The 24231-nt window shown below is 50.0% G+C and overlaps 1 protein-coding gene and 1 pseudogene across 1 annotated transcript in view; one reads left to right on the forward strand and one right to left on the reverse strand.

The window, feature by feature from the left end:
- LOC128945552 (zinc finger protein ZFP2-like) overlaps window positions 1-24231 on the reverse strand; it is a gene marked incomplete at its 3' end in the record, with an annotated part of 51720 nt that overhangs the window by 5374 nt on the left and 22115 nt on the right. The window contains exon 5 of the mRNA XM_054289299.1: window positions 22898-22905. Coding sequence (XP_054145274.1) covers window positions 22898-22905 — 8 coding nt within the window. The remainder of the gene's footprint in view (window positions 1-22897; window positions 22906-24231) is intronic.
- Window positions 12933-17702, forward strand: LOC128945503 (class I histocompatibility antigen, F10 alpha chain-like; annotated as a pseudogene).

The following is a 24231-nucleotide window of genomic DNA, read 5'->3' on the forward strand; positions in this document are numbered from 1 at the left end:
GTGAGAAATAGAATATTCAACAGAGAAGAAAATTTATTGTATTGTAACGGGAACCTCGCTCTCTTACGCTTTTACTCTCTCACTCTCTCACCCTCTCTACCCCTCTCTTCTCTTGGGCCTGCTCCGAGCTGTGCCTGGCAGCTCCAAGCAGGGCCCTGCACCCAGACCCTTTGCAATAAACCGCAAGTTCCACGACCTGGCTGCAGAGATCTCTCGTCTCCGTCCGTCCCGACCGTCCTACCCCCGACTCTCCGACACCCAAGAGCATCTGGGGTTGCACAACACAGCTGGGTTGAGGGATATCCAAGAGCACCAGGACTGGCCAGAAACACCTAAAGTTTTAATAGGTGATGTGAAAGTAAAAGGTACCTTATTGTTGCCTTGCTGTGTGTGAGAGTGAGTCACACACAAAATCAGCCTCAGCTTCCCGGGCAGGTGGGAAGGGGGGCTGTGGAAAGAGGAGTGTGTGACCCACAAATAAGCCATTGTTCTCCTGGGTGTGGGGGCTGTGGCATAAGGTACAGGTGACCTGCAAACGAGCCATTGTCCCCAGAGTGTGTGAGGGGGCCATGGCTAAAGAGTGTGAGTGACACACAAATCAGCCTCACAGGTGAACGGCACCGGAGGCAGCAGAGTCAGGGCCCTCCCAGGAGGCCCGGAGATACTGAGACCCAGAGGCCACCCCAAGGTGAGGGGGGGCCACAGGGACCCGCGATTCTCTGTCAACAGGGATCCACTCTGTGTCCTGAGGGTGGGAAAGAATGGGTGGAAGAGAATGGGAAATAAAAGTGAGTGAATGTAGATGAATGAAAGTATAGGTAATGTGGATTGTGTATTTTAAGCTTCAATATATTTCCTTGGAGGGAGGTGTATTGTATTGAAAGTAGTGTGAGAAAAACATTTTTTATTTTCATGACTGTATTTGAAAGAAAAGTGGTATTTAGGTTGTTAGTGAATGTGAAAAACAGAGGAAGACGATGAATAGATAAGATCTTGAAAAATGAGACAGAAAACCCGTAAGTTGGACACAGGGGGAAAAAAAATGAAAAAAAAAATTCCTTTGGGAGTTATGTTAGCTAACAGAGATACAACTCCGTGCAAAAGGAGAAAATATAGGGTATGTAGTAGTTGATGGGAAAAACATGCAAACTATGGAAAAAGGGAAATTACTGTTAAACTAGTAAGCTCAAACTTGTGAATTATATAATTTAAAAAGAGCACTAGAATATTTAAATAAAGGAACTATATATACTGATTCAAGGTATGCCTTTAGAGTAGTACATATCTGTAAAAAATTTGGAAAGGAAGAAGATTACTTAATTCAAGAAGAAAAGGACTGGTACATGAGGAACTTATTTTAGAGGCATTACAATCAACTGAAAGAGATAGCTATAGTACATATTAGGGAACTCCAAAAGGGAAAGACCCCAGAAAGAGGAGGAAATAATTTGGCAGATCACGAAGCTAAGGATGCAGCAGAAAATGGAGCTGAAATAGTTATGTTAATATTAACTCCAAACGAGGAAAAACTGGAAATTCTAAAGTTTAGGAAAGTCAAGAAAAAAGAATTAAACAAGACAGGAATTGAACAAGATAAATCAGGGAAATGGAAACTTCTTGATGGAAGACAATTACTTAATAAATTACTTTACTTCTAGGAAAATATTAAAAGACAGGCATCAGAAAACGCACTGGGGTACTCAAGCTTTGTGTGATCATTTTTTAAGGAACGATACGTGCACTGGGATTTTTGGATTTAGGATGTATCCTTAATTTGCCAAAGGATAAATAAAAAGGTGATGAGAAAAACAACATTAGGAGGTCCTGAGTCAGCTCGTTGGCCATTTCAAAGTATCCAAGCAGAAGTTTAGATTTGTTAGGTTGTGGGTTTATTTGTAAAAAAACCCCATTTAATATAGAAGAAAGAGAATATGCCATATGTTAGACAGGAGATTTCAGGAGAATAAAAATCTTTGAAGTATCAGAATGCCCCGAGAAAAAACAAGAAAAGAAAAAGGGAAATGAAAGGGAAGGGAACAAGAGGAAAAATCAGAAAGAGAGTGGGATCCTCTGCAGGTCTTGCCCCCTCTGTTCGCGGCCCAGGCGCCTGTCCCGGGTCCCGGCTCGCTGCCCGCCTCAGCTCCACCTGCCCCGGTTTCTATCCCAGGTGCGGCCTCACTGCCCAGGGCAGCTCCACCTGCCCCGCCGCTGTCACTGAATTTGTGTGCCCTGCTCCCACTGCCTGGCCCGCGGCCGCTCTGCCGCCCATGCTGGGGAAGATGGGGGTTGCTCTGTCCTGCCGCCTGCTCCGAGGTCACCGCGCCCACCGCACCCAGGGCGGGTCCCAGCCATCCCATCCCCGGCTGCCCTGCCCGTGCCACCTGCGCTGGGCACCGCCGCTGCTGCCGGGCTCTCCCACCTGCCTTTGCTCTGCCGGCAGCTGCCGGATCAGCCGCCATCAGCCATGTGGGGGCTGCCCACGCTCCGCCTCGGGCTCCATGGGAAGATCCCCCTCTGCCGATTCCGGCAGCAGACCCTGCCCACACTCCGACCCAGCCTCGGCGGGATATCCTCCCCTGACCCGGTCCTGCTCTGAGTTATGGCCCCTTGGTAACCACAGCTCCGGCTGTTCAGGGAAACTCTCTCTCTCTACAGGAAGTACCTTATGGAAACACTAAGAGCTCAGTTAAAAGGCAGCCCTCTCCAAATTCTTTCCCAAAACACGGGAGAAAAGCTAGAGAAGGTAAAAAAGTGAAAGAGTTAGATGAAGGGATTGCTCTATTTCCGTTCCGAGAGGCTCCCATGGGAGGGATGCGCTGCCCCGCCCCAAGGGAGCCACCAGCGCCCCTGCCGGCCGTGCCCGGAACTGCACCCAAGGGCAAAGCGCCGCAGCCCAAAGGCCGGGACTGGGTCCGGGCTCTGTTTGCTGTCAGTGCCGCAGCTGTTGGTGGTTGTTTGCTTTATTATACACACTAGTAAAGACCTGGTATTCCTATTTCCATATCTTTGCCTCAGAGTCCTTTGATTTCACTAGTCTAAACATTAAGAGGGAGGGGGTTTGCATTCTCCATTCCAAGAGAGGCTTTTTCTGCCTTCCCGGGCAGACACCTCTCTTGTAAAGCAAGACAAGCACCCACAGGCACTGAGGGGGGCTGCTGAAGGGGCAGAAGAAGGCCCTGCAGCACTTGGGCACAAAGGCACAGCAGGTGAATGCAAGAAGGGAGCAGCAAAAGGCCAAGCTGAAGGCAAAGGCCAGGGCACAGTTCCTACAGCCCCTGAGGGATCAAGCCCAGGGCCCAAGGGGGCCCCAGCACCCAGGGCACAGCTTGGCCACAAGCACCTGGCAGAGGCATTGCCCTCCTCACCAGGGGAGAGCCCACCCAAACAGCCCCTGGCAAGGAACCAGGCCTCCAGCTGCAGGGCACAAGGACACTGCAAGCACAGACAGCAGCACCCTCAGGACCAGCAAGTCCACCCCTTGATGGACATGGATTGGCAGGGCTGTCACAGCTCCCATCACACCAGGGACCCTCCACACTGCAGCCCTTGAGAACATTCAGGGTGGGTGTGCATTGAGAGGAGGCATTTTCTGATGGACACAGGGGCCTCTCAATCCACTCTGAATCTTAGACCTAATGGGGGGGGAAATGCCAAAAATGTCTCTGATTATTCAGGGGATAAGTGGGAAGGATGTGTGGTTTTATTCAACCACTGTTGGCAGAAGTGGGAGATGGGTCTGAAATGCATGAATTTTTACTTGGTCCTAAATGTTATCATGATTTACTGGGAAGGCATTTGATCGCTAAACTCATAATGCAAATTAATATTATAAAAAGTGATACAGAGGCCAGTTCTGTTGTACCTCTGTGCCAAATGTCAGGCAAGGCCTATGCTGAAGTGAACCCAGAAGTGTGGGCAGCCCCAGGGAAAGAGGGAAAATTAGATATGGAGCCTCTACAAATTACTTTAAAGCAACCAGGACAAGCAATACCCTGTTCCAAGAGAGGGAAGGAAGGGCTCACAGCCTGGGATTGAGTCCCTGTTAAAGGCAGGGCTTTTGGAGCCAGGGATGTCTCCCTACAACACTCCTATCCTGCCAGTCAACAAACTGGATAGATGGACAGGAGGAGGAAACAGAATTTTCAAGTGTTAAAATGAAGATTAACTGAGGCGGCTGGCCTGGGCCTTCCAGACACGGAAAAAGAATTTGAATTATAGGTGTATATTAAAGAGGGTCTAGTCAAAGGAATTCTTGTGCTAAAATGTTCAACCCAGTGGCCAGAGAGTGGCCTCGCCTGAAAAGTGATGACAACAGGAGGATCTCCTATAGTTCAAGTCTGGCATCAAGGTAAAGCTTTGACAACCTAAACAGCCTCTAAATAGATGAGCAGGGCTTGGTTATTACAGTATGAAACTTGTTCAATGGCACAGGAGGATTTAGAATTGAGGACAGGGCAAGGGTTTAACCCAGCCTCCTGTTTGAACAGCCTGGAGAGGGGCTGGCAAGGAACCCAGGACTGCACTCAAGGGACAGAGCTCCACACCCAGGCTGGGACAGATTGATGGGACATTCCATGGCCTGAGGGAGAAAATGTGTTTGTGGCTGGCTCTGCAAGGGCAGCAGAAGGGAAAAGAGCTACAAGACAGGCTGTTACTAAGGAAGGGCAATCAGACACAGCGCAGGTCACCGCCCCATGCTCAGCTCAACCCGCCCAGCTGTGGGTGCTTGTGAGAGCCTGGCACTGAAATGCCCTGAGCAGGAAGGCTTCAATATCTTCTGCTGACACCATGGCACCTAACAGGGGGGCAAAAGCAATTCTCACTGCTTCAGCAACCACTGGAGCAGATATCAAGGCACATTCTCCCACAGCAAGCTGGGCTGGCACAGAGCCTGCCCTGGCACTTTGCTGCTGCCAACACCCAGCCAGGACATCGGCTCCTGCCTAAGGAGTGCAAAGCAGCACCACTGGTGGCCAAGGGGCCCATGCCAAGTGTCCCTGAGGCCACAAACAGCCGCCAGCACAGCTCAACACGGGGGACCCCTCAGCCTGGCCTCAAGGGCTCTGAAGCCCCGCAGATTTGCACTTCCCGCCTGCAGCAGGAGGATGGGAGGCCGCCCCTGAGCCTGCCCTGAAGGCAACGCAGCAGCAGCCAGGGCTCCACAGCGGGCCAAGCCCCTGCGCCTGCCCACAGATCCTCGCCTGGAATCCTCTGCAATCCTGGCCACCCTCCTCTGCCATCTCCAGCCACTGGGGCCAAGCCTTGCTGCCACTGCTGCAGCTTCAGCGCTGCCTGGGCCTGCACTGCCACAGCTGCTGGGGAACACCACGGCACAATTCCACTCTGGGCCTCACGGACACCCACACTCTGGGCTGCCGGCCATTGCACTGCTGTAAATGTACCGATTTTGGTTCTTTTAAATCTTATTTCTCTACTCAGGCTTGGTTTGTCTTTGCCTTGGGGAAAGGAATTTTAAAGGTTTTATTTAAGGGGTGTTACCCTGCTCAATGGAGATGAGTTTAACATCTGAACACACTGGGAACAGCACAAAAGATACCCACAGAGATTATGACCATCAGCAAAACATCAACATTGCCCAGCAGCAGGAAGGAAAGCTTCATTCCAGGCAGCCTGCAGAGGAGCTTTAGAAATGCACATTAACACTGCTGGGCAAAGTGTGGACAATGCACCTGGGTCTCTTGCCTGGGGCAGGAATTGGGCTGATTCCCTCTGCCCCTCACCCCAAGCTCTGCCTGCTGGCACTGATGGAATTTGCACAGCTCAAGGCAGAGCCCAGGGGGAGGATATCTGACCCTGCAACACAAACGGGTGAAGCTGCAAAGGGAAACAGCAAATGAAGAATGTTGGGAAAACTTCACTAAAATAAATGGGGGAAAGAATCATCCCTCTGCCCACTCCAACATGTGCTGTAAATGTCTGTGTTATATAGGGTGCATTAGAGCACTGAGATATTCTTGCTGCCACAAGTTCAGGGAAATCAGTTGGGAATCCAAGTATTTCATGATTCAGTTAGAGAAAAGTGGTGAATTGATGAAGTCTTGGCTGAAGAGAGCGCCCAAAATGGGGAAAAGATGAACGGCCACCAGAACAAATCCTACAACACCATGGACCAGCCTCTGGGAACCCAAACCAATTCATATCAGGAGCCACAGAACCCATTTCTCATTTCAATGGCATCATTAGATTACAAACTGCCCTCACAATAACCAACCAGACAGCTCCAGCTCCTGACCTTCCTGCTGACCAATCCACTGAAATGAGGAACACAACCCTTAACCATGGGATGGGATCAGATCATCTGTTAGCAGAAAAAGGAAGAGTTTGTGGAAAATTAAATTACTCAAACTTGTCTTGGCAAATAGATGACAAAGGAAAAGGGGAGAAAAAAAAAAAAAAACAACGGAAAAAACCCCCAGACCATGTACCAGTCCAAACGTGAAAAGGATGGGAATGGCACACGGTTTTGTGGCTCCCTGGCAGACCATGGGTTAAACGAATGCTGTTTCTCCTCTGATGTGCTACAGCAACTCTCTTCCTTTTACCAGGCTCCACACCTTGAGAGTGCAGCTCATTCAGCAGCTGAGTGAGGGGTCAGGGACTCATAGATAAGGAAGTAACGGATGAAACCACCAGCTTCAATAAACCTTACTAATTAACATGGATTGCTGCTCACAGAAAGTCCCGCTAAATTCCTGAACTTCCAGAAGAACAAACCCTTTACAGAGCCGTGAATATCGGCTGTTATACAAAAGTGGGGATGCACATTAACGACGACATGCGGTTGCCGGATCGGGAGGTCTGAACCTTCCAAGTACCTCAGCCAGTGGGCAAAGGGAGAGGGAGATGAGGCCGGGAAAATGAGGATAAAAAGGCGGCTGCGAACTACAACAATGGCAGAGAGCGCACGCCAAATGCCCCACGGCCTCTCCCTCTGCTCAGCAATAAAGTCACTTTTACAGGACTCCTCTGTCTCCTCTGCGCACAGAAACCTCCGGCCACGGAATTTCCCCGCGCAGCCCCGGGCACGGGGCAGCCCCCTCTGTCCCAGCCACAGCAACCGGCCCGAGCCAGCGCTGCTCCGGCAGCGGCTCCTGCCGAGGCAGCGGCCGCAAGGAGACCGCGGGCAGCCGCTCCCGCAGCGCCCTCACGCCAGCGACAACACGGGCCGGACACGGCACAACGAACCCGCCCGAGCCCCCTGCCGCCCCCGAGGCCCGCAGCCAGCCCTGAGCCCCCGCACAACCCAGCGCGGCTCCCACCTGCGCTGCGGCCGCCTCCGAGCTCCGCCGCCGCCTCACCGCGCTCCGGCCGCTGCCGCCGCTCACGGGACCGCACACACGCTCCCACAAGGGCGCCGCTGCCCAGCCACGGCCGCCCTCAGCCCGCCACCGGGGCCCTGCTCCGCCCCGCTCCCACCAATCAGCGCGCCACAGCCACGACTGACGCCACCATCGCCCAATCCCAGACAGGGGTGGGCTCTGCGCACGGCACAGCCCCGCCCCGCGCGCTCAGGGCCCCCCGGGCTGCGTGAGGGCAGAGCCGGAGCTGAGCAACAGCCCTGGAACGGGTCCGGGCCCGAGGGGGATTGAGCTGAAAACACAAACAAACTTCTCCGCACCTCCCGCCACGGCTTTCCCGGCACTGCGGCTCCGGTGGCTCCGGCTCAGCGGGAAGCCGTCAGTTTTCCTACCCCTAATTAGGAGCATTAGTGCACCGCTTTAATTTACCGCAAGAATAGGAAAACTGCCCAAGCTCTGTGGATGAGTGGGGGAAGGGAGAGATTTCTGACAGAAAACTCCAAAATCGCAGAGCAGGCTAATGAGAACTAAGTGAAGACCCTTAAATCCACTTTTCCTCCCATGCCTCCATTGTGAAAAACGCCCATCACTTTAAAAAAAAAAAAAAGTTTAATAGTAATAAAATTGTCATAGAAATAGTAATATAATTAGCGTAATAATAATTTGAACAATTAAAGTAGGACAATACGAGACAATAAGAAGTAAGTTAGGGAGGACCGGGTACCTTTTCTGGGCAAAATAAGCCCGAAAAAGGACACCGGTTAACAGAGGATTAACCTTTAAAAACAACAGCCTGTTGCATATTCATACACTTCATACATGATGCATAAATTCCTTTCAAACAAAGGATTCTGTCTGGTCAGTGTCAACTTCTGCCTCCTAATCCTCAGCGGCGTCTTCGTGGCTGAGCAAGGCGGGAAGAAGTTCGTTCCTTCTAATAACAGAGCAGTAAATTCTCTTTCTCTGAAAGATTTAGGTGTCCTGTGGCTGCTATCTGGTGCAAGTACTTCATCCATTTCTTAAAAAAGTATCCCACATACATAGTTCCTACTTTAACTACAAAACTACATTTACCATACTCTTAAAATGTTGATACTGCCCTCATAATCACTACCACAAAATACATTATAGTATTTTATATCTGCATGGAGGCATATAATAGGTACTTTTCACACTGGCAAGGGAAAGGGATTCCTTTAATCTGTCTAACCACAAATAAAATAAATAAAAAGGCTGTCCCTCTTACAGCAAAAAATCTGATATGCCCACAAACACCACAAATGGGGGCGGGGGGGGGGATTTCCTGGAATTCTTTTAATTTGCTTTAATGCACATAAATCACCACACAAGTTTTTCCACATAAAATGCTGCACTTGTTGCAAACAAAATCTTAAAATCTCACATACAGAACTATACAGTCCCAAGAATCAAATTACCACAATGCAGGGGAAAAAACCCACACAGCTCTCCTGTACCTCAAGTCTTGGGAATCAACTTATAACAAGCTGTCTCTATTTCAGCTCTGACAGCCCACAAACACCAGTTTAAGTTAAAACCCTTCTAAAAGGGTGGCTTAACCCTTTTGACTCAGGCTCAAGCTTAATACATAGCTTAACCTAGATGACACACAACAAAAATTACCAGCTTGTTACAATTATTACTTTTGCACAATAGTCAGCAAAATCGCACACTACACCAGATGAATCCAAAGTCGCAACTTTGCAAACTCCACAAGGAGAGGGACCACAAAGGCACCGTGTTACAGCATTTGATCCTCGCCTCCCAGGTCCCACAGGCAAAGGATTGGTTAACACCTGAACACAAAGCCTTATAAAGACTGGTTATACTCAAACACCAGGTGTCACAGCGAATGCTGCTCCCCAAAACTAGAAAGTTCACACACACAGACTCACTGTGAAAGGGGTATTTCTTTCCACACACACAAACTCACTGTGAAAGGGGTATTTCTTTCCACACACACCAACTCAGTTATAACAACCTTAGACCAGCATTTGCCCTTACGACTGCTAGCCCCAGTTGGTGGCAAACTGAGCTCTCTATGCTGAAACAAATGGCAGCACCAAAAGCCCGAGCTCAGTACAACAGTTCAACAACTCTTTCTGCTGGCAACCAGATTTCAACTGCAACTTCAGCCTGCAAGCACACTACAGAGGCACAAATTGCACGTGGGACATCTCCCACGACTTACCAAAGGGCCTCTCCTGACCACGCCTTACCGGTCACTGTTTAAAACTGTTTCAATTTTTAAACATACCGTTTTATCTGGAGTTTTAGTAGTCAGGGGTCCTTGTCTGCTGCTGGATGAACAGTCTGTGCAGCAGAGCCCACTCCTCCAGGAATATCCTGGGGGTGCTGTTGCAGAATGCGGCCTTTGTCGGGGATGAGCCATTTGTCAGGTGCAGGGAAAACTCGGGGCTCAATATGAGTCAACAGCAAGTTCCGTTTATTGAAGAGAGCATCAGACACTTATACAGCAAGTAATAAGCTTATGAATATTCTGTAAGCCAAGCAATCTATTGGTTAAACGATACCATCAACTCTTCCTCATTCCTTTGGGCCTACATTCTCTATTTCCCACGTCTCTCTGTCCACTTGTTATCATACCCAGCTAGGCCCAAGGACACGCTATCTTGCAGGTGCAAAAACTCCAACTAGCTGTGTTCGGTACTTTCCCAGCTCCTGGTCGGCTAACAAGCGAATGTCTACGTGACCTCTGTCATGTAGCCATTTCTCCACAGGGTGCACCAAGGGAGTCCATGACCTGAGCTGGTCTCACAGCCCAGCAGAGCCTCCTCCTGGCTGGCTTGCTAACTGAATCATTAAAACTGAAGATCATGGACAAAGTCTCTCTAACTAGTCAAAAGTTAGAAAGTTGTATGTTTATTACACTGGTTGGCAGCACAGGGGAGTCATTCTCAAAATGCATGACCGCACTGCATAAGGATTTTTGCCTTCTGTTTATTTCCCAAAATAATACATATACATAACCCCAGCACCTCCCATCCCCGCGTTGTATTAAAATGAGATTATTAGTCTTTCACGCGTGTGCAATTCTTCTCTTGAATTAGGTCGGTGGTCTCAAATTGGGCCAGTGGTCCCAGGGATGAAGTCAGGAAGGTCTTCATCAGGTGCTGGGCATTGTTCTACTGGTTTCAATATGTTCCTATAATGGTTCACTTGCTCCACTTCTTTCTACAAATGAGCTCATAATATAACAATTAGCTTTAGCTTAAGCATCCAATAATCATTAACCTAACATTGGTGTATCTAACTTCAATATGAATTGGTTCTAACACTCAGCTAAAATCCTAACCCTTTAAAATCATGATTCAGTAGGACTTAGCTGTCGTAGGAAGGGGACCAGGACACCAGGTGGTTCATCACAGGTCCAGTTTATTAAAGAAAGCATCAAACACTTATACAGCAAATAAGAAGCTCATGAATATTCTGTAAGCCAAGCAATCTATTGGTTAAACTATACCATGAACTCTTCTTCATTCCTCAGGGGTTACATCTCTCTTTTCTCATGTCTCTTTCACTATTAGTCATCATACTGCAGCTAGGCCCAAGGACACACCATCTAGCAGGTGCAGAACTTGGAATTAGCCACGGCTTTGTACTTTTCCAGTCTGTAGTCAGGTAAATTTCCCAACACTTAGCAAAACATAAGATGTGAAAAAGGCTTTTGTGTAACTAAAAACAGTGTAAGGCCATCCACTGACCAGTCTGTCCAAGTAATAAGATAACCGTGACACAAAGCAGAGCACCAGAGGACAATTAGACAATACCATGTTAAAATTAGGGAGGCCATACTGAATCCTTATCAGAGGATGTGAAACAGCAGGATGGAGACACAAAAAGAAATAAAATATATTGACATGACACACAGGATGTTGTGCAGATAAGCTGGAGTGTGAAGAAGTCAAAGAAAGAACTTCCCAAAACATCAGAAAGTTCACAAGATTTTTTGAATAATGCATGAAACACATGAATGTGCATATATCTCAGCAATGTAACAGTATAAAGATAACATTGTCTGTGTACACCCCTGTGTTCTTTGGCTGTTGGCCAAGAGCACTCCAGCGCATGGGAGGGGGGGGAAATATCGTCCTTTTCTGGATTATTATTATTATTGTTATTGTTATTATTATTATTATTATTACTACTATTACTATTACTCTTACTTTTACTCTTACTATTATTATTAAACTTTTAAAAACTCTAAGCAGTGAATTTTGTTTTTCACACCCTGAACAGGATCAGGACCCCCCTGAGTCCCCCATTCCAGTGAACGAGGACCCCCTGCACTGGATCCCAGCCAGGCCCTTATCTAGCACTGGGACTCCCCCAAACCCTGATTCCCAGGAAGGGACTCCCCCTGAACCCCCATTCCAGGGTACCAGGACCCCATTGCATGCCCTTATTCAACACCAGGACCCCTGTTCACCCCCACATCCGGGACTGGAACCCTCCCAAAGCCTCCATTCTCAGGCACAGGGACCCCCCTGCACCCCCTTATCTGTGGATATATCTTATCTGTGAATATATGTATTGTTATAACAGCAATAAGAATACAACAACTGAAATGTAGTGAGAGTCCTATGTGTCAGATAAGTGGGTCCTAGCTATTCTAAATGAGTCACAGCTGCGAAGTCCTTAGTTGGGCAGCAGCTGTGGCTCGTAAAGACAGCTGGGATAAAAGGGGTGAGTCCAGAGCCCAGGAGGAGCCCCTGAGAAGACACATGAAGAGCTGTGCTGCAGAGAAAACAGCTTGCTACAGTATGGGACTTGAGAAATATGAATAACAACAAGAATGAAACACTTATCCAGCAGAGGGCCCTCCTGCACCCCCTTATCCATCACCGGGATCCCCCTGCTTCCCCTCATCCAGCCCGGGGATCCCCCTGCACCCCCTTATCCAGCCCCAATGCCCCCCCGCACCCCCTTTTCCTGGACCCCCCCTCCTGCCTTCCCCAGCCCCCACCCATCACCTTCCTCAACACCGGGGGCCCTGCACCCCCTTTCCTGGGCACAGGGACGCCCTGGAACCCCCATTGCCCTCACTCCCCATTCCTGGGCACAAGGACCCCCCGAACCTCCGTTCCTGGGCAGGGGGACGCCCCTGCACCCCCTTATCCGGGACTGGGACCCCTCCTGGATCCCCTTCACGTGTTCTGGGACCCCCTACACCCCTGCCCGGCCCTCCCGCCCTTCCCAGACCCCAGACCCGCCCTTTTCCTTCACCTTTGCACCCCCAGATCTCCCAAATTTCCGAATCCCCCCAGTTCTCCATTCCCGGCACTTTCTTAAAGGGGTCCCAGGGGTTCCCAGGTGGTTCTCAGAGGGCTCCAGGGCGGTCGCAGCGGGATCCAGAGGGATTCTCTGCAATTCCCCCGTCCCCGCCCCGCCCCGCCCTCCTCGGTCCCTTTCGCTTCCGCGTCCCAACCTGCGAGACCGTGATCAGCCCAGCGACCGGTGACGTCACTGACAGATCGGACTGCCATTGGGGGGTACTAACTAGCGGGGCCAATGGCGGGGCCGGAGGCGCCTGTGGGGGCGGGGCCAAGACTGGGGTGGGGCCAGGGCTGTGGGCGGGGCCATAGCAGAGCAGCGCCATGGCTGCAGCGCTGGGTCTGGGGCTGCTCTGGGGGCTCCTGGGGGACCTGGGGGGCGCGACCAAAGGTGAGTGGGAACCCCGAAACCGGGAACCCTCCGAACGTCCATTTCCGGGCACCGAGACCCTCCTGAACTTCTGTTACCGGGCACAGGAATCCCCATAGCCCCATTTTGGGTCCTGTGACCCCCTCCATCCCCTCCTTCAGCACCGGGACCCCCTGTTCCCCTTATCTGGTACCGGGACCCCCCTGAACCCCATTCCTGGGCTCGGGGATCCCCGTGAACGTTCACTTCTTGGCAGCGGGACCCCCTGCGCCCCCTTATCTGCCCCAAGACCCACCGGATCTCCCATTCCTGGGGATCAGGATTCCTTTGAACCCCAAATCGCGGCACGGGAACTCCCCTGAACCCCCATTCCTGGGCACTGGGTCAGCCCTGAATCTCCGTTTCTGGGCACCAGGACCCCCCTTCACCCCCTTATCCGGGACTAGGATCCCCCCCACACCCCCGTCAGTGCTCTGGGATCCCCCTGCCCCCCTTTTCGGGCATCCCGCCCTTCCCAGACCCCAGACCCTTTGGACCATTTCCTTGACCTTTGGATTCCCCCGATCTCTCAACTTTCCGTGTCCCCCCCGTTTTCCACTCCCACCGCTTCCCGAAAGGGGGTCCCAGAGGATCCCAGGGGTCCCAGGGCGTCGCAGGGGGCATCCAGAGGAATCCAGATGAACTCCCTGGAATTCCCCGTTTCCCCCGTCCCCTCCCCCGGCGTTCCCTCCGTCTTTTCTCTTTCCCGTCTCCCAAGCTGCGTCCCCGGGATCCGCCCGCCTCTCCCAGCCCCAGACCCCCCTTTCCGTGACCAGGGACCCCCTGAACCCCCATTCCTGCCTTTCCCAGCTCCCAGACCCCATTTCCCTCAACACCGGGGACCCCTGGACCCCCTTTGGTGGGCACAGGGACCCCCTGGATCCCCCATCCCGCCTCTCCCAGTCCCTTCATTGGACCTTGGACCCTTCCAGGCTCTCCTGGTTCCTCTTCCTGATCCTTGGACGTCCCCACGGGGTCCAGGAAGGTCCCTGGGTGGTTGTGGAGGTTCCAGGGGGCATTCTGGGCTCTGGGACACCTCCTGAATTTTCAGTCCTGGGCACTGCCCCCACCCTGCACCCCCTCATCCAGTACCAACAACCCCCTGCACCCCCTTTCTCCTTTGTCCTGCTTTCCCCAGTCCCCCCCTTTTCCTTGTCCCTGAGACCCCCTGGACCCCCATTCCTGCTTTTCTCACGCCCCAGCCCCCCCTTTCCTCTCCATCAAGGACCCCTGAGCCTCCCATTCCCAGCTCTCGCCACCTTGTGGCCCTTTTCCTTGGCACTGGGGACCCCTGGACCCCCTTTCCTGGGCACAGGAATCCCCTGGAACCCCCATCCCACTTTTCCCAGTCCCTGCACCTCCCCTCCCATAACCCTGGAACCCCCTGAGCCCCCATTCCTGGACACCAGGACCCCCTGTAGGCCCTTTCCTGTCCATCCCACCTCTCCCACCCTGCATACCCTTTCCTTGGCCCCAGGATCCCCAAACCCCTTTCCAGCTCTCCCAGTTCCCCTTTCATTGATCCGTGATCCCCTCAACCCCCCAAATCTCCGTGTCCCCCCAGTTCTCCACTCCCTGCGTTTCCTGCACGTGGCAGTGTCAGAGCCCAGCCCAGGGATCCCCCAGTACATGATCACTGGGTTCATGGATGGGATGCCCTTCGTGTGCTACGACAACGAGCGGGGCCGGCTGGAGCCACTGACACAGTGGATAAAGGATGGAGCCGAGCCGGGATATTGGGAGTGGGGGACCTGGCGCGGTGTGAGGTCCCAGCATGAGACTGTCAGGGACCTGGAGACACTGCAGGAGCGATACAACCAGAGCGGGGGTGAGTGGGAGGAGCTGTGGGGCTGGGATGGGATCTGTGGGGCTGGGACAGGATCTGTAGGTCTCAGGTGTGGATTCACAGGGTTCCAAGGGGCTGAAAATGGAGATCCATTAGGTTGGGGTGAGATATTTTGTGATCCACGGGTTGGGATATGGATCCATAGGGTTGAGATGGGATTTGTGGGGCTAGGATAAGAACTGTAGGGCTGAGATGGGGATCCAGGGAATTGGGATGGGATCCATGGGGCTGGAATGGGATCTCTAAAGCTGGAATGAGATCTGTGGGGCTGGGATGGGATCCCTTCAGCTGGGATGGGAACTGTGGGGCTGGGATAGGAACTGTAGGGCTAAGATGGGGATCCATGGGCTTAGAATGGGGATCTGTGGGGCTGGAATGGGATTTGTGGGGTTGGGAGGGGATCTGTGGAGCTGGAGTGAGGATCCATAGGGCTAGGATGGGATCTGTAAGTTTCAGGTGTGCATTCACAGGGCTCCAAGGGGCTGAAACAGGGATCCATTAGACTGGAATAGGATAGCTTGTGATCCATAGGGCTGGAATGGGATCTGTGGGGACTGGTTGGGATATGGATCCATGAGGCTCCAAGGAGCTGGAATGGGGCCCTGTGGGGCTGGGACACAATTCCATGGGTCTCTATGGGTACAATCCCCCCAGGTGTCCACACACTGCTGTGGGTTTGCGGCTGTGACCTCCTGTCCGATGGGAGTGTCCGTGGATTTAGTCGGTACAGCTACGATGGGCGGGATTTAATCTCCTTTGACCTGGGATCCGGGAGATTCGTGCCAGCTGACACCGCTGCTGAGATCATCAGGAGGCGCTGGGAACAGGAGGAGGTGGCTGAGAGGCGGACGAATTACCTGCAGCACGAATGCTAAGGATGGCTCCGGAAATACATCGTATATGGGCAGAAGGAGCTGGAGCGCAAAGGTGGGAGCAGAATTCCTGTGAGGATTTGGGATCTGGGAATGGAGGACTTAGGAACACAGTAATTCCTGTGGGAATTCTATGGGTAGATCTCATCTCCAGTGAGAATTCTATGGTGAGATCTCAACCCAGTCCCATTCCTGTGGGAATTCTGTGGGTAGATCTCACTCTCACCCCATTCCTGTGGGAATTCCATAGGTAGAACTCACCCCAGTCCCATTCCCCTGGGATTCTGTGGATGTCCCTCATCATTATCCCATTCCAGAGCCCCCTGATGTCCACGTGTCCGGAAGAGAGGAACACGGGATGCTGATCCTGTCCTGCCACGCGTACGGATTCTACCCCAACACCATCGCAGTCAGCTGGATGAAGGGGGGTGAAACCTTGGATCAGGAGACGGAGTGGGGCGGGGTCGTTCCCAACAGCGACGGCACCTTCCACACCTGGGCCAGGATCGAGGCGCTGCCGGAGGAGCGGGAGCAGTACCGGTGCAGGGTGGAGCATCCCGGAATGCCGGAGCCCGGGATCTTCGCTTGGGGTGAGGCTGGGAATGTGGGGATTGGGAATTTGGAATTCCCAAATGGGGATTCCCCTTCCCCTTCTCACTATCCCGCGTTTCCCAGAGCCGACATCTGGCGGGAATCTCACCGTGGTGGTCGCTGTATCCATCATCACTGCCATCCTCATCCTCATTGTCCTCATCGGATTCGGCGTCTGGAAGCTCCAATCTGGTAACACACGGGATGGGGGTCAGGAAGGGACATGGATCCACCCGGCACTGTTCTGGGAATCCTGTGCCACCAATGCTGTTCCCACTTTGTTTCCACAGGAAGGAGAGACAGGAATGGATACAACCCGGCAGCTGGTGAGTTCCAATGGTGGATCCAGCTCTGGATCCCCTCTGTGCAGATCCCAGGATGGATCCTGGGGCTAATCCCAGTGGGTGATCCGTGCTGGAATCTCATGGATCTTCTCTTTCTGCAGGAAGGGACACGGGAACCAACAGCTCGAGCACAGGTACAGAGCAGGATCAGGGTGGGATTCCAGAGGGGGATTGGGGCAGGATGGATGGACTGGGATCAGGGAGGGGTTAAGGAACGGGGCAGGGGTCCGTCCAGAGTGGGATCAAGTGGAACTTGAACTGTAGAGTGGGATTGGGGCTGGATTCTGGAGCAGGATTAGGTGGGATGGATGGAGCAGGATTGGTCCAGGATGGATAGAGTGGGATCAGGGAAGGATTCCAATTCTGCATCGGGTGGGATAGATGGAGCAGGACTGGGGCAAGATTGGGGTGGGATCACGTGGGATTCTGCAGCAGGTCCTGCTCTCCATGGGCTCCAGCCAGGCCAGCCTGTGGAATGGGGACAGGGACAGGGTGACACCATGACTCTCTCTTATCCTGGCAGGAATCACTGCCTGAGTGATCCATGGAGCTGGATCCGGCCCCTTCCCTCTTCCCAGGAAAGCTGAGAGCTGCCACCAGAGCTGATCCTGCTGCTCCCACCCACCCCACAGGTCTTTCTAATGGATCAATTTCCAGTTTTCCATTTCCCAGTGTTGTAAAGCCAAGAACCACAAATACTCACAATGCTTTAGTTCTGGTGTGAAATTGTCCTGCTTGGGGCAATAAATCTACTTGAGGCAATATCCTGCATTGTCAAGCAATTTGTATTCTATTTGCTGTCTGTATGGAAGTTGTTTTCTGTTAAGTAGGCAGTTTTCCTTATCTCTTCCACAACCTGGGAGATATCTGCTGATAACAGACTATTGAATGTGACTGCCTGACTGATAAGAACTACAGCATCCCAGTGTGAGATGCTCCGCCCAGAGGGGAGAGCCAAGCATTCCTACCTGGATATAATCTTGAGGTTCTGGAACACCAGCACAGTGAGACAGAGTGAATCCAGAAACAGAGTAATCCATTTTGAATTAGGTGAAATGTCTAAAAAGGGTGAAAAGTCTGTAAGGCCAAAGCTGAAGGGAAAACTGCAGAACTGAGATAATGAGGAGACAGGGGGAGACAGATAAAGAAAAACAGAAACTACTGCAAGTGTTGCCCGATTGATAAATGACACAGAACTCGGATAAGTTTTGTGGGTGCTTTATTACGGGCCCAGGGTGCTGGGGGACTCACGTCCCAAAAACCCAAGCCCCCGATTTCACATATGGGTGCTTCCCTCTTATACATGCGATTCACAACAAAGTCTCCAAGAAACAGTTCCCTTGTGATACATTCCTTAGTTCACAGGCAAGATCATAAATCTTCTGCTTATCTTATTTTAAGAGCATTGTATGCTGCCTCTAGACAGGTTAGCATTCTTACTCTCCTGCACTAGTTTAATTATTTACTAAATTCCTAAGACTACCTGCTAGGTTACACACAAACCCAACACACACACTATCAACGGCTGCAAAACTGCTTTTAACAAACCAATTCACACACAACTCATAACTAAACTATAATTACACATTTTGCTAAATTTCATTTCTTTTCCAACATTTCCCCCCTTTTGAGCATCCTTCAGTCCTGCTGCAAGGATGCTCAATCAACAGTATTGACATTAACATCTTCATAACGAGGTGGGGAGTGTTCTCCATTCTGCCGCCCGCAGGTCATCGCCTTCAGCAACCAGAGAGATCGCTTCTTTTCCTTTTCGATCACACCTGGTGGGGTCCGCTCCATGATTCCCGTAGCGGATCCGTGATCCACTTCTTGACGTACACCTGGTCCCCAGGCTGGATGTCGTGGACAGAATTCTCCAGCGTGAGCGGTCTATTCCACTGTAAGGTATTTCTTAAAGAATTCAAGATCTTATTAAGTGACATAACATACTCTGCAATCGCCTGGTCCCCACTCACATGTACCTCCCCTTTTAATACAGTTGCATGATATGGTTTGCCATATAGTATCTCATATGGACTTACGCCTACCTTTTCCCTTGGCTTAATTCGAATCCTGAGTAGGGCCAAAGGCAAAGCTTGAGGCCAGTGCAGTTTAGCTTCCTGGCAAATCTTTTTGATTTGTACTTTCAGGGTTTGATTCATCCTTTCCACCTGCCCACTAGACTGAGGTCTCCAGGGGGTATGCAAATTCCAGGTTATATCTAACAGTCGTGCTAATTCCTGCACTACCCCAGCTATAAAATGTGGACCCCTATCTGATGACAATCCTAAAGGTACTCCAAATCTTGGTATTATTTCTTTTAACAAGGTTTTTACCACCTCCTTAGCCTGATTAGTTCTACATGGAAAAGCTTCCGGCCACCCTGAGAACGTACATACGTACACTAACAAGTATCTGTATCCCTGTGCCCTAGGCAATTCAGAAAAATCAACCTGCCAGTAATCTCCCGGTTGTGGCCCGACTTGCAGCTTTCCCATTTGTATTTGTCTCCTAACTACTAGATTATTTTTCAAACATACTGGGCACATTGCATTAACTCTTTTTGCCATTGTTAACATCTGATTAGAGATTATCTCATTTTTCAAAAATTTTACCAATACTTCTGCCCCCCAATGACATTTGTTATGTTCTGATTCCAAAATAAATTTCATTATGCGAGTGGGTACTACTATTTGTCCCATTGGTGTAACATACCACCCAAGTTGATTTCTCTGTGCCCCTAGCAAGTTTATTAGTTTTCCATCTTCTATTGAATATTTGGGCTCCTGATTCAGGTAAGGGGTAGCCGGATTCGTTCTTACCGGTACCAATGCCATTTGAGTCCATATTTCCCGTGCCACTTGCCGTGCTGTAGCATCAGCAAATCGGTTTCCTCTGTAAACGTCTCCTTCCGCAGTCTGATGTCCTCTAACATGCATTACTGCAACTGCTTTGGGACTATGTACCGCATCCAGGAGCTGTAGCACTTCTTCCCGGTGCTTGATGTTGGTTCCCTGTGAATTCAAAAGCCCCCTTTCCTTCCATAATGCCCCATGTACATGAACCACACCAAAGGCATATTTAGAATCCGTCCAGATATTAACCCTTTTGTCCTTGCTCAAATACAGGGCTCTGGTGAGTCCAACACCTCTGCCTTCTGGGCCGAAGTTCCAGGTAACAAAGCCTTTGCCTCTATTACCTGATCCAATGTTACCACTGCATACCCGGCATAACGAGTCCCATTCTCGACAAAACTGGATCCATCAGTGTATAGTTCCCATTCAGGGTCTTCCAATGGTTCATCCTTTAGGTCAGGTCTGCTGGCATATACTTGTTCAATTACCTCTACGCAATCGTGCACCAGTCCCCCAGCCTCCTGGTCACTGCGTAAAAACTCTGCTGGATTAACATGATTAGTAGTCCTTATTTCAATATCATCCTGTTCTCTCAGGATGGCCTGGTATTGCAACATTCGACTGGATGATAGCCAGTGACTCCCCTTTTGCTCCAAAACGGCCATGACCATATGGGGAACAAACACTTTCATTTTTTTGCCCCCAAAGTCAATTTCCGGGCCTCTTGAATAAGAATTATTGTTGCTGCCACGGCTCATAAACACGAGGGCCACCCGGCACTTACCGAATCCAGTTGTTTAGAGAAGTATCCCACTGGCCTCTTCTAGGATCCCACCTTCTGGGTGAGGACCCCCAATGCCAGTTTTTGCCTCTCATTCACGTACAACTGGAATTCTTTGGTCAGGTCAGGGAGTCCTAGGGCTGGGGCCTCCTTTAGTGCCTGCTTCAATTCCTGGAAAGCCTTCTTTTGCTGTGTTGTCCACTCCAGCCGATGCTGCTTCAAGGCCTCATACAGTGGCTTGGCTAGGAGACCGAAATTCATGATCCACAGTCGACACCATCCCACCATTCCTAGAAAAGATCTCAATTCCTGATGGTTACGAGGCAAAGGAATAGCACATATTGCCTCTATTCGGTTTACTCCCAAATGTCTCTGCCCTTGTGTGATCTCACAACCGAGATAAATAACGCTATTTTTGACCAATTGAGCTTTTTCCTTAGAAACCCGATACTCTGCTTGGCCCAGCATGTTGAGTAATTTAATTGTTAATTCCACACACATTTCCCTTTCCTTAGTAGCCAGAAAAATGTCGTCCACGTACTGCAGGACTACATACAAGGATGGGGATATTGTTACCTGGGTTATCTTCCATTCCTCCAGCTCCTTGGCCAGTTGATTTCCAAGAATAGTAGGGGAGCATTTAAATCCTTGTGGGAGTCTCGTCCACGTAAGCTGCTTCTTTCTCCCAAAATCAGGACTCTCCCACTCGAAGGCAAAATATTTCCTACTCTCTACTGCCAGTGGGATGCAGAAGAAGGCATCTTTAAGGTCAATCACTGAGAACCATTTAAACTCCTCCGATACAGATGTTAACAAGGTATAAGGATTAGCAACAACTGGATGTATGTCTTTCACTATTTCATTAATAGCCCTTAAGTCCTGTACCAAACGGTACTTACCATTAGGTTTCTTTACTGGAAAAATTGGAGTATTATACTCCGATTCACATTCCTGTAATATTCCTTGAGCCAAAAATTGTTTAATTAACGGGGCTACTCCCCTCCTTGCCTCAAGCTTCAAGGGGTATTGCTTTACCCTCACTGGTTGGGCCCCTTCCTTTAGTTCCACCTTTACTGGCTGTGCAGCTTTAGATTTTCCGGGGACCCCTGACTCCCATACCCAGGGTACTACAGCCTGCTCAATTTCTTCTGGAATAGGAGAGGCATCCACTTCCTTGATCACAAAAATGCCTGCTATTTGTTCCTCAGGTATTTCCAATTTCACCCTTCCCCCTTCAAATATTATTTTCACATTAAGTCGGGACAACAGGTCTCTGCCAAGAAGGGGTGTGGGGCAATTTGGCATATACAAAAATTGGTGATCTAATTCCTTCCCCCCAATACTAAGATTTAAAGGTTGTAAAAATGCTTGTTCCTCTAGCTTCCCTGTTGCCCCCACCACCTGTACCGTTGTGTCACTCAAAGGTCCCAATCGTCTATTAAGTACAGAATATGTTGCTCCAGTGTCTACCATAAATTCTTGATCCTTTCCATCTATCTCTAAAACTACCCTAAGATCCTTTTCTAGTCAGCTTTGATTCTGATAGTTTCCCAAAACTAGTGCTTGAGCGACTTCTGCTGGTCCTCCCATGAATCCTCCCACAGGAGCATTCCCCATTGGACCTGTCCTTAATCCTATGTTTCCCATGCCCATACCTCCTCTAACCGGGCATTCATTTTTCCAGTGTCCCAACGGTCGGCAAAACGCACACTGGTTTGGATCCAACCTCCCCATGTTAGGTGCAAACCCAAATCCTCCCCGACCTCTCGCCATCCCCCTCTGTCCGCGATTAGCTCCTCCCCGACCTCGACCCCTAATGGGTCTTCCTCCTGCCCCTGTCTGTTGCATTACAGCCAGAATACTAGCTTGTTGTCTTTTTGCAGTTTCTTTTTCCCTGTTGTTGTATACCTTCCACGCTACCTCCAACATTTTATCCAAACTCCGGGTGTCCTCTCCTTCCAGCTTTTGTAACTTTTTCCTAATATCCTCTTGTGATTGCCCCATAAACAACAATGCCAATTGAAGTTTTCCTGATTGATCCTCTACATCTAAATTAGTAAACTTCCGAGCCATGTCTTTTAATCGTTCTAAAAAGGCAGACGGTGACTCATTCTTGTCCTGCTTGACCGAATACAGCTTAGACCAATTCATAGTCTTAGGTATTCCTGTCCTAATTCCTTCCACCAACAATTCCTGATATCGTTTTACAGCCCTTATTCCCCCGTAGAATTTGGGTCCCACCTTGGTTCCTCACTAGGTACCAATTCATCAACTGTCTCATTTAGTTGTCTCAACCGAATTTCCTCACGAGCCTTTTCTCTAGTGGCTTTAATAACCATTTCCTTTTCCGTGGAATCCATTATAGTATCTAATAATACCTGTAAATCATTCCAGTCTGGATTCTGAGTCTTTATTACCATTTTAACCACCCTTGCCACCCTTTCAGGATCCTCCCGATAACTCCCCGCTGATTGCTTCCATATTACCAAATCCCCTGGGGAGAAAGGCACCTTTATAAGTATCCTTTCTCCCTGTGGTCCCACAGCTTCCCTTAACGGCGCAATTAACTGTGGCCCCTTCTGCCCCTTCCTCCCCTTGCGAGTCCACCCTGCTAACGGAGTTCTTTTAACACTCTCATTCTTTTCACCATCATCACCATCACTATCACTCTCACTAGATCCCATTTTTATAGCTATATCTGCAGGGGGAGCAGGGGGCACATTAGGAGCAACCGGAGCCCTCGGAAGTGCTATACAGTAAGACAAATCTTCCTCAACTGAAGGATACAAATTACGCTCCTTTCTTTTTTTACATCCCACACACTCCCTTTCATCATTCACTTCTAAAACCAAAATACCACACTCCTTTTGCCATTCATCTTTGCGGTACAAAATGAAAAACAAATCCAAATATGGTATTTCATCCCATTTCTCATTTCTCCTTAAAAATTGCATCAAAGACTCCATTATCCCCAATTCCAGTGTACCGTTCACCGGCCATCCCGCTTGCCCAATCTCATATTCAGGCCACCAATGATTACAATAATCTATCATTTTACTTTTATCCAATTCTTGATAATACCCCTCACTTTTCCACCGTTTCAATATACAACCTAATGGTGTATTTCCAGGTATTTTACCATTGGCTTGCACTAAAGTTTTGAAAGTTTTAAAAGACATCATATTACAGCCTTTAATTCCACCTTTAGTCCCAGTAAACCAATACACCTTAAACCAATATACCTTCTCGCCGTCCTTCCCCAAAAAAAAACCAGGAGGCGAGTTCCAGTCCCGCGTCCTTAGACGTCTTATGGCCGGAGCCTAGGCTTTTTACCAACCACCAAATCCAAATCCAATTATCACCTTTTTCCAATATAAAGCACCTTCGGGCTTACCTTGGCAGTTGTCCAACAGGCACAGGGTCGGGCACGAACGATGTCTCCCCGAGAAGTGCTTGGTGCCGCCTTGGAGTGGATCGGGATGCGGAACCGCCCCAGCTGCCTTTGGAGTCCTGCCGCGGTCGCCAGAAAAACTGTTGCCCGATTGATAAATGACACAAAACTCGGATAAGTTTTGTGGGTGCTTTATTACGGGCCCAGGGTGCTGGGGGACTCACGTCCCAAAAACCCAAGCCCCCGATTTCACATATGGGTGCTTCCCTCTTATACATGCGATTCACAACAAAGTCTCCAAGAAACAGTTCCCTTGTGATACATTCCTTAGTTCACAGGCAAGATCATAAATCTTCTGCTTATCTTATTCTAAGAGCATTGTATGCTGCCTCCAGACAGGTTAGCATTCTTACTCTCTTGCACTAGTTTAATTATTTACTAAATTCCTAAGACTACCTGCTAGGTTACACACAAACCCAACACACACACTATCAACGGCTACAAAACTGCA

Source organism: Melozone crissalis, unplaced genomic scaffold, assembly GCF_028551555.1.
Source record: "Melozone crissalis strain CALT ecotype California unplaced genomic scaffold, PUWL_Pcris_2 ptg000066l_1, whole genome shotgun sequence".
NCBI lineage: Eukaryota > Metazoa > Chordata > Aves > Passeriformes > Passerellidae > Melozone > Melozone crissalis.